This window comes from Pteropus alecto, unplaced genomic scaffold, assembly GCF_000325575.1.
Source record: "Pteropus alecto unplaced genomic scaffold, ASM32557v1 scaffold7, whole genome shotgun sequence".
In the NCBI taxonomy this organism is placed as follows: Eukaryota; Metazoa; Chordata; class Mammalia; order Chiroptera; family Pteropodidae; genus Pteropus; species Pteropus alecto.
Window position 1 is genome coordinate 40,718,843 of NW_006494614.1, and position 10,852 is coordinate 40,729,694.

Consider the following 10,852-nt stretch of genomic DNA (forward strand, 5'->3'; position numbering starts at 1 on the left):
TCTCCACAGCTCGCTGCAACCATTTTATTCCCCCAAGCCTCACATCCATCCGCACATCCCCTCGCCTTCTCGTGGCGCACGTGTCCATCCCGTACCCAGACCAGCTACATCCTTTATGGTCTCCCATTCACTAAATGTTTCCCTGATAACCTGCTTCCCGGCCTGCCCTAAATGAGCTCCAGCCCCCCTTTACTTATATCCTTACACCCCTCCCTAAACCTCTTATGTGTCTTGGTTATTTCTGGGCTAATTCTCACACACCCTCACCGCATGTATTTTAATGTGTGATAGTCTTAGGCTATTTTGCGCAAAGATGAACTTCCACCACTTACTTTGCATTTTGACAAGGGCATTTTGATTTCTTGAAAGTAGTGTCCCAGATGCTCTGCTCCCGGGACTGACTCTTTTGTTGCAGTTTTGGGAAGCTAATACAATATGAGCATATTCCTGCATCAAACAATGTATGTGGGCTATGAGAAATAAAATGACCATTAGGAAAAAAATATTTGTGCTGTATGTATTAAAGTGATGTTCAGTGAGCATCACTGGAGGAAACTTTACAATATATGGATGTATGCCACAGGATTTGGAATCAAAACAATTAGGTCTTTTTTTTTTTTGCTATGAAATATTAAAAGTAGACACAAAAGTAGAAAAAAGTAGATGTACATATATCCATCGCCTAAACTCAGCAGTTATAAAGATTTTACATTTGCTTTACCCCTCCCCCTCACCAAAAATTTTTAAAGCAAGTCCTAGAAATTGTCTTTTCACCCCTGTATACTTAAAAGGTGTATCTCTAACATAATTTTTTACTCTGTTCTGTCACATTTTTTTCAACATTAGTTGGACATCGCATGGGAAATATGGAACTATGATAGTGAAAGGAATGTTTATTGGTTCTTTACTCATAATATTGATCTAGATTTTGCAATTTAAAAATAAAGTTCAGGTTGGAGTTTGTTAAGATGTTTTCTTCATCTTTACTCTCTTGGCTCTTAAAGGAAATGCTAACTTTTCTTCTTTCAGTTTTGTGAAGAGTTTAAAGAAAAGTGCCCTATCTGTGTCCCCTGTGGCTTGAGGTTGGCTGAGAAAACACAAATGGCCATCGTCAGACATTTTGGCCTTCAGATCCTGGAACACGTTGTCAAGTAAGGAGCTTTTGGACATTATCACAGAAGTCTGTGAGAGAGCAAATCTTTATTTCTTATATAACTCATAGAGATACTCTTAAGGTGAGTAGAAAAGAGCAGTTCCCAAAAAGAAAGGATTGATCCCCGAGAGGTTATCACAACCTCATGGGAGCTCTCATTAAGGACTTAACCTTCCTCTTCTTCAATTTCTTCATCCATGTAAAGTTCATGGTACATGCTAAGTGTTCTACAAATATTAGCCGGTAGTCATTCAGCCAGCATTTACTGAGCTCCTACTGTATGCCAGCAGACTTTAAAGTCTTTTTAGAATAATGCAGCATGTAGGTAAATAAATCTGATTAGGCACTGTGCCTTTAATTTTTTTTTTTTTTTTTAAATTTTAGTGTGTGCCTTCTCTGAATGGCAAATCCAAAGCAGGGTGATATGAGAATAACTGAAAATCCTTCCTAACTTGAGTCTCCTACTCCCAGGGCCTATCAGAAGAATCAGTTTTTAAGATTTAACCAGTTTTTCTGGAATTGTGCTACTACCTTGTAAACCAGCATAGAAAGGGAGTTAGTTGTATCAAGATTTTATTTTCTGAAAAGCAACTACATTGTTGCAGTTGTCTTAGATGTGTATTTGCTTTTGGTCTGTCAGGAAGATCAAGGGGAAAGCTGATCTGTGCACAAATCCTATGTGGATTCCAATGAATGGACCACTGCCTATATAAAACTCTCAAGAATTTTTCTTTTGTTAGCAGTTTGATTAAATGTAGACTGTTTTTGTCTGTTCTTTGAAGGGCATGAAATTGAAAGTATAACTTCTTAATGAAATCACCAACTTACTCTTAACACAGGAATCAAAGCTAGTTTCTTATGAGAGAAGACTGCTAATGTCGTTCTGTTGACTTTATGCATTTTGGTGGCCAGGTTTCGATGGAACAGCATGTCTCGATTGGAGAAGGTCTATCTGAAGAACAGTGTCATGGAGCTGATTGAAAATGTAAGGAATGATTGGTTGGAAGACTTGTGTTTCCAAGGTAGTTTAGACAAAGTGTGACTTCTTCAATGTAGCATTTGTTTAAAAATTCACTGGTTCTGCATATGTCAAACAGCATGCTTTGTATGATATGAAATGTTACCTTCAAGGTAAAAAGAACCACGATCACAAATCATAATTCATCACATTTCTCTTACTAGATTTAATTAATTCTTTATGCGTGACTTCTGTTTGAAAACGATAAAGACAGGGCAGAGGAGATAAAACATTTTCAGCAAATAAATAAGATTCTTAGATCTCAATTAGATTTCACTTAGCTGTTTGTTTCATTTTATTCCAAACTTATTTATCCCAAATGTACTGTATGATTGTAATAGTAAAAAAAATGCAGAATGAATTTGTTTCAGGAGTTAGAATATGGCTTTAAACATGTTTAAAATCCACAGCCCTTTTTCTTCTTTTTTATAAAGGGTGTGAAAAATGGAATTCCCACCCCTTTTTATCTTCAAAATATGGTGCTTTTAATAGAAAAAAAAATTTCCTTCAAAATTGTTAATTAACTTAGGTAGGATTTGTATTTTGCTAGTTCTGGGGAAACTCAACAGAAGTCATAATTCATTAATCTTGATATCAAACTAAAGAGAGTCCCAGTAATAGTTTTTCTGTACTTTCTAATACTAGACTGTTGGTAAAATATTCAGGTGCTCCTTGTACCTCCCATTTTGTCAGCCCTCAGTTACTCCTTATTTCTGTATTCTTTGACCCTGGCCCTCTTATAAGAGTCTTTTCAGTTTCTAAAGGAGAATAATGATGCCTTCCGTGCTGTGCGTGACAGCCATTTTATTAGCTGGTGCAACTCTCAATTAAGATTAGCATGAATGCAGGACAAGTGACTCAGACATGGAGGACAGGTTTGTTTATTCTGTTTAGTTTAAAAGCAGACCTGATGAGTTTTTACCCTTTTATAGCCCAGTTTTTTCCTTGAATTCAGTCTTGCAGATCTCTTAATGTCTTGCATTCTTTTTCAGGGTACACTGAACATTTTGGAAGAAGAGAACCATATTAAAGATGTTCTGTCTCGAATTGTAGTAGAAATGATCAAGCGGGAGTGGCCACAGCACTGGCCTGACATGCTAATAGAATTGGACACTCTTTCCAAACAAGGGGTATGAAATACAACTACCAATTTCGGGTTTTTGTCCCCACCCTCCCCCACTTTCAGGAGTTTGTTTGTTTTGTCAATAGAAAAGAGCCTTTCAGCATACATATAATAAAAAATGTTTTAGTTTAACTAGCTTATTTCTGTTGATACAGGAAACACAGACAGAATTAGTGATGTTCATTCTTTTGAGACTGGCAGAGGACGTAGTGACCTTTCATACACTGCCCTTTCAAAGAAGAAGGGATATCCAGCAAACATTAACCCAGAACATGGAAAGGATCTTCAGTTTTCTACTTAACACACTTCAAGAAAATGTAAACAAGTATCGGCAAGTGGTAAGGGATACCCCACCTCCCCAAAGCTCTATTTTTTTAATATGAATGGGGTTTTTTGTTTGTTTGTTTGTTTGAAGTTAAAACGAGTCTTCAGTGAGGAACTAGGGTGTCTAGTTCAGCAAAAGAAAAGGCTATTTTTTAAGCAAAAAAGAAACGGATGCCGGGAAAAACAAGAACTGATTTTTTTAAGAAATTCAGTTCAACGAGTTTCCATGTCTACTAGAAAAAAGTAATTTTATAGTAATAAAAATCTTTAAATAGTATAAAAATGAAGGTTAATTCTTAATATTGGAAAGCCCAGATTTCTGATAGGTCAGGGTAGTGTCCCTGTCAAACTCTGATGTCCCATTTAGTCCTGGTCCCTTTTATAGTGTAAACTATGCCAAGTTTTATTAATCTTGACTCTGTGCTTCCAGGTAAGTCTTTTGCAGAAGGGCAAGCCAGATATTCTCTTTCCAACCATTGTCATTTTTAGCAGAGAACCTCCAAAAGAAGGCAGTGTGAAAGTTAACCTAGTATAGAGGTCCTCATTGGGGCAGTTTTGCCCTCCAGGTTGTCTCAAGATGGTACTGGCATCTAGTGGGTAGAGGCCAGGGATACTGCTAAACATTCTATAATGCACAGAACAGTCCCCACAATAAAGAATTATTCAACCTGAAATGTCAAAGGTACCGAGGTTGAAAAACCCTGACCTATAATTCTCATATGTGCTTATTTCACAAAATAGGATTAATTAAAATTAGTTATTTTTTATGCCCCTGGCAGATTCATTAGGTCTGTTTTCAGAGAAGCAGTAGATATTCAGATGAGAGAAGGTATTATGAGCTGTTAGGGTTGACAGGAAGTCAGAGTGATTACCTGATGTGTACTATATACTTGTTTGAGCTTTATGTATTATTTAATCCCCAGAGCAACCCAAAGAGTTACAAAATATCTCCATTTTACGGAGGAAAAAAAACCAAGGCTCAGAGAGTAATTATTAAAGATCCCCTAATAAATGGTTGCGGTGGGATTCAAGCCCTATTTTTTTTTTTTTTTTACTAGAATTGACTCCACCAAATACCTCCCCAAGATTTGTCAAAAGAAAATATCAAGAAAATATTTGCATATAAAAACTTATGTTAAGGGTGAAGGAGGTATTCTTTTTATTTTCCCCTAGGAGAAGGAGAACAAATTATGAATACTTCGTTGCTCTAGAAATCTAGCCAACATGCCAGAACAGGGCTGATTGGTGATGGTCTGACACAAGTTAGAAACATCTACTGTGGTGTTTTTCTTAGCCTCAGTTTCTGTTCTCTCCATCTGTTAAACCAAGCCACCACTTGTGCCCAGGACCAGAGCACAGCAACAGCCATCTCTTGAACCTCAGTTTGCTCATAGTCGCTTCTCTGCTTCCCATCCCTTCAACTTCCCAATTGGGGAATATGTTGAGTGATGAGTTGAATAACGGGATGAGTAGGCTAACTCTCGCTGTCCCATCACCTGGCTCCTGTGCTGGTCCCAGGGAGCATGGAGGATACAAACGGAAATGAAGGATTTGTAGGAGTGGAGACTAAAGGCTGGACTTGGCTGATGTCACTTGGCTCCCTTTTCCTTCTTGAGCAGCATCAATAGATAGATGCTGGTGAGAGGGTTCCACTCATCTCTGTCCTATTAACACCTCTACTTGATCACTGGCAATGAAGGCCTAATACTTGTTCTTTATGGAAAAAATATTTTTTGAAAATTGAGAAAAGGAATCGTAAAATAAGTCCTTTATGATCCTAATGGTGGTTAAGTTTTAAGGTACTTAAGAATTTGGTATTCCTGCTTGTATTATTTTTTCTTCAACAGTCTTCGGGAGTTACTTGTAATTTTAATTTCAGAAACTCCTCAGGAAAATATTAATTTTACACTCTTGTAAATTATAAACATACACTTCTTTATGGAATTTAAGGGTAAAAATCAGTCATGATTGTGCATTTTATTAAACAGATATTTTGATCTATTTAGCATCTAATATTTTTTGTGTATGTGTTTCTCCTATACATACATGGTCATAAATTGTATTAATTTAATTTTGGGGTTTTTTTTGTTTTTTTTTTTTCCCCATTAACATTACATAATTTCAGTATACCTTTGTTGGTTATAATTTGTCTTTATTTTAATTTGGAAAAAATGCTAATACTTTGTTTTAAACTGTTTCTTTCATCGCTGGCAATGTTGAGCCTTATTCATTGTTCATCTATTGTATTTGTAAATTGTATGCTTTGAAACTATTTGTGGATCTTAATGTTCTAATAAATTTTTGTAAGCTCTTTAAATATTAACTTTTTGTCATATTGCTAAAATTAAAATAACCTGTCTTAGAGGAAATATCAATTGTGTATTCTTAGTAAAGCTGTATTTTTTCTAAGATTGAAAGTTGAGTCTGTATTTGAGAATTTTTATTCAAGGGTCTTGATTGTGGGGATGGAGTTATTACATAGCCTTTTGCTCATTAAAAACATTGGATCCTTATACTTCTTTTCTTTCAGAAGACAGATAATTCTCAGGAGTCAAAGGTAAGAGCTCTTTGTGGAGCTGGAAGGAGACTACTTTGAGGCTTTCAGGTACAGGATGGATATGCCTAGTGGAGAGTGACCTCAGCTTTGGTTTATTTGATCACTAAGCTAAGGTGGAAGAGAGTTAAAATTACAATATTTGAGATTTTTTGAAGGAAATATAATGGGCACTCAGGCCAATGTGGTATTACTGATGTATGTTGTGAATACCATTGTTTGAGAAGTAATCGCGTTATCAGAAGAAAACCTTTGAGATTCTTATTAGTGACTGTTACATGAGTACATTTTTTAAAAAATCATTTTCTTTTTAGAATTAGAAAATAGAAAGAACTCAGGTATAACCTTGCTTTTTTGTCTATCTGTGAGGACTTAATGGTCAAAGTTATTTCTTTTCATGTAGGCTCAAGCAAACTGTCGAGTAGGAGTTGCAGCACTGAATACTCTAGCAGGCTACATTGACTGGGTGTCCATGAGTCATATTACTGCGGAAAACTGTAAACTCCTAGAGATGCTGTGCTTGCTTCTGAATGAGCAGGAACTTCAGCTGGGAGCAGCTGAATGTCTCCTTATTGCTGTCAGCAGAAAAGTAAGTTACTACTTCAAACTTTTATCCTCAGTCTGAGGGTGTGTGTCTGTGTGTGTGGGGTGTGTGTGTGTGTGTTTAATTGTATGTTGTGACAGAAAGACACGTAAAGGTTTGTTTTTTGTTGTTTTTTTTTTACTTGACCCCAACTGACTACCTACCTGCAACCCCTTTGGACAACAGTTTGCCAACATTCTAGGGCTTCATCTGCAGAATATACAGAGATTTGTTGGGCTACGTGGTTCTTGAAACAGCTATGAATCTTGGCACTTTACACGTAACAGATAAAAGTAGTACTAAAGTTTAAATCTCAATGTTATGTCAAAGAATCTTAGATGGTGGCTACACTGGCTTTATATCTGTCTTGGCTAATAATTGGGACCATGACTCTTTTCTCCATAGGAATGCTATCTAAAGATGTAATTTACTTTGCTTTTTTATCAGCATTATTTCTCAGTACATTTAAAATGTAAGTTTTATCCAGATTCGGTTTCAAAGAGCTGGCTTTTTTCCAGAGCTCAGTCAGCCCAGGGGCTATGTGAGATATTAAGAAGTCAGTATATTTAATTATATAGGGATGGAAGATGTTAGTACTTGGAGGCTTTTAATAATATAGCTTGTATTACCTGTGTTTCCCTAAAATTGGGTCTAGGGCAAGTTGGAAGACCGGAAGCCCTTAATGGTCTTATTTGGAGATGTTGCCATGCATTATATACTCTCTGCTGCACAGTGAGTATCTACTTTTCTATATGTTTTCTAATTTCTTTGTTATTTTTATATCATACTCGGATATATCTGAAGTTCCTATCTGAATGCTGGCAGTCAGTTGACGGTGTTTTTAATAAGAAAACCAGTTAATTTTAAAGAGACTATTTAACTTTTTTGAATACCTTATGCTGGAAATAAATTGTAGCTATTGTCTCAACACCACCCATGTTCACACAATTTTCCCCATTCTCCCCAGACAACTCATACCTGTGATTCTCTTTGTTTGCTTCTGATGGTCCCTAAGCCTCCTAGTAGCCTTGGTAATGAGGCCTGAGAATGCTCTGATCTGGAGCAGAGTCTGTCCCAGGGCCTGCCTTGATTGCAGAACTTCAGACTCCTCCCTGATCTCCTTGTCAAAATAATCAATGGCTGAAGTGCTGAAGCTCTCGGAAGCAGCAGGAACAATGTATTCAAAGAGACACATATACATAAAACCTATAAACGCATTCTATGTTCTAAAATAATAGCTTCTGCTTATTTTCTTCTAATTGCTCTGGATAATACTGAAGCATTTCCTGATGTGATCCTTACCAGGGAGTCAGAACTGTATATTACAAATAGTTGAAGCTGTTGCAACACCTCTTTTCAATACTCTTCACTTATTCTTGGTCCCAAGGACTAGTGGAAAGATGTGAGACACATATGTATTACTGAAAATCTCTGTCTATTCTAATACAACTTTTATGATGGCTTTTTTTCCTATGGAGACTACAGCTCTATTTTTAAGGGGTCCTGTTAATTAAATGAATGACGCATCTCTTGGGTAGCCACTGTAGTTACTAACCGTTAGTTCCATAGAGACCATGACATTCACACTGAGGTGTCCCATCTCTCTTTGTGCTACTGATACCGGTTAGCAAAGCTATGATTCAAACCCAGGCAGTTAGACTCCAGAGCCTGCACTGGAAACTGTAATTCCAGTGCCCTTCAACATCACTAGACCCTAGGTCTTGATTACCTCAAGGTCCAAGCTTTTTACATTGTACTCTACTCCCTCCAGAACACAGCTAATATGGCTACTGTCCACACTAATTTTTATTACTGTGAATAGTTTTAAATCATTTCAGTCCGGTTTTGCCACTAAGTTACAAATTTTTTAATTTAAAGAGCTATTTGGATTCTAAAATAGCATATAAGGGATTATAGATCTGAACTAAATGACTTAGAGAAGTGAGACACAAAGTTATACTTTTATTGCAGTCTTTTTTTTTTTGGAGCAATTTTAGGTTCATAGCAAAATTCAGGGTAAGGTACAGAGATTTCCCATATACCTCATGCTCCTACACATGCATAGCCTCCCATTATCGACACCCTGACCAGAATGGTACATTGGTTACAATTAATGAACCTACCTTGACATATCAAATCATCCAAACTCCATAGTTTACCTTAGGGTTCTCTCTTGGTGTTGTATATTCTATGGGTTATTAGCACTGAATAATAACCTATTGTCTGGATATTTATTTATCCATTCATCTACCAAAGGACATCTTGGTTGCTTAAGTTTGGGAAATTATGAATAAAGCTACTATAAACATCCAGGTTTAACAAGCTATAAGCATGCAGGGTTTTGTGTGAACACAAGTTTTCATCTCCTTTGGGTAAATACCAACGAAGACAGTTGCTGGATTATATGGGTAGAGTATCCTTAGTTTTGTAAGAAACTGTCAAACTGTCTTCCAAAGCGGCTGTACCATTTTGTATTCATACCAGCAGGGACTGGGTTCCTGTTGCTCCACATCCTTGATAGTATCTGGTGTTGTCATTGTTAGATTTTGGTCATTCTAATAGGCATGCAGTGGTATCTCGTTTTAATTTGCATTTTTCTGGTGACATGATGTGGAACATATTTTCATGTTTATTTGCCATCTGTATATCTGAGGTCTTTGGCCCATTTTTTAAGTCAGGTTATTTTTTTATTGTTGAGCTTTAAAGAGTTCTTTGTATGTCTTAGATAAGCAGTCCTTTATCAGTTGTGTCTTTTGCAAATATTTTCTCCCAGTCTGTGGCTTGTCTTTTCATTTTCTTGATTATACTCCTTTTAATTTTGTTGTGGTATAAGGAATTGTTACACATGCTCCCCTTAGGGATCTCTGAGTCCTCTTTGGGTGTCAACCAATTTCTTGTGCAGCTTTTTATGTATGTAAGTACGTGCATTTTATGGAGTCATGCTCGGAATTTACAGTATTATCCCCAAATATCTAAGGACCATATAATGCCCCAAATTAGAGTGTTTTTTTGAAGAATGAGATTACATTGAACAAACAGTATTACTCATTGATCTTTCAGTGTTGGGGGTTTTTTGGTGTTTTGTTTTGTTTTGTTTTGTTTTGTTTTTAACTTTAATAAGCAACCGAAATTTGAATGTTGAAGCATAGACCACATACAGTTTCATTTGATGGGAATCCTCTTGGACCTCTTGATGTACAACTAATCATACTATTTTCTCATCTTACAGGACTGCTGATGGAGGAGGCTTGGTAGAAAAACACTATGTCTTCCTGAAGAGACTCTGTCAGGTGTTGTGTGCTCTGGGCAATCAACTTTGTGCATTGCTGGTAAGCACTTTCTGGAGAGTTTCAGGGCCATTTGAGGAGAGCATTTAGAAAGTTATATTTGTATAAGGGCTGTCATGCCATTGATTTTAGCCTTATAGAGTGTGATTCTACAGATTATTTTATGTGGTTCTATAGATTAAATTCTTTTAACAGGGTTTGAATGATATAATTTTTTTTAACAAGTCAGTTATTAATATCAACAGCAAACATCCATGTATGTTATTCAATAAGTCAACTTTGCTATTCTTGTGAATTTTGGAACTTGTAAAACATCATTCTGCTGAATGCATTATCCTTAAAGTCCTATTAGGTCATGAAACATAGATTTGAGTAAAGAACCCTTTCTCTAAACCTAAAGGATCTATTATTGGATCATAAAAGAAAACTTTAGTTTGGTTTATGTAGACATATCAGTCTTTAGGGAAATATTTAATACTCCGTCTTACAAGTTGAAAAGATATTGGTACAGACTTTTATGCTTGATATTATGCCTTTTTGTGGTGGCTTGAATGGTTAAGAGAGGATAGAGCTTAAGACATACTGAGTGGTTATTTAATGAGTTAGGTCACAGAGATATGAATAGACCAGTTCTGAAGAAATAATATGGATTTCTTTGTGATTTCTGAAATGAATAATTTTTTTTTTTTACTATTTGACCACAAAATGGGTTTAATGGTGATGATTAAGGAGATAAAGCAGCTTTCCTGTTTTTTATCCCTTGAAATGAGGTCTTCATTAGCCCACAAAGAAAAAGAAAGTCCTATCAAA

At 36.3% G+C, this 10,852-nt stretch overlaps 1 protein-coding gene across 2 annotated transcripts in view; it reads left to right on the plus strand.

Annotated features, from left to right (window-relative positions):
• The window catches only part of XPO5 (exportin 5), a 39,943-nt gene that overhangs the window by 553 nt on the left and 28,538 nt on the right, over nucleotides 1-10,852 (plus strand). Inside the window, exons 2-9 of one of the 2 annotated variants that reach the window (XM_006926509.3) lie at nucleotides 1,030-1,151; nucleotides 2,066-2,138; nucleotides 3,164-3,301; nucleotides 3,450-3,632; nucleotides 6,149-6,175; nucleotides 6,576-6,761; nucleotides 7,411-7,487; nucleotides 9,985-10,084. In XM_006926509.3, the coding sequence (XP_006926571.1) occupies nucleotides 1,030-1,151; nucleotides 2,066-2,138; nucleotides 3,164-3,301; nucleotides 3,450-3,632; nucleotides 6,149-6,175; nucleotides 6,576-6,761; nucleotides 7,411-7,487; nucleotides 9,985-10,084 (906 nt within the window). The remainder of the gene's footprint in view (nucleotides 1-1,029; nucleotides 1,152-2,065; nucleotides 2,139-3,163; nucleotides 3,302-3,449; nucleotides 3,633-6,148; nucleotides 6,176-6,575; nucleotides 6,762-7,410; nucleotides 7,488-9,984; nucleotides 10,085-10,852) is intronic. The other variant, XM_015600336.2, reaches the window with a different exon arrangement.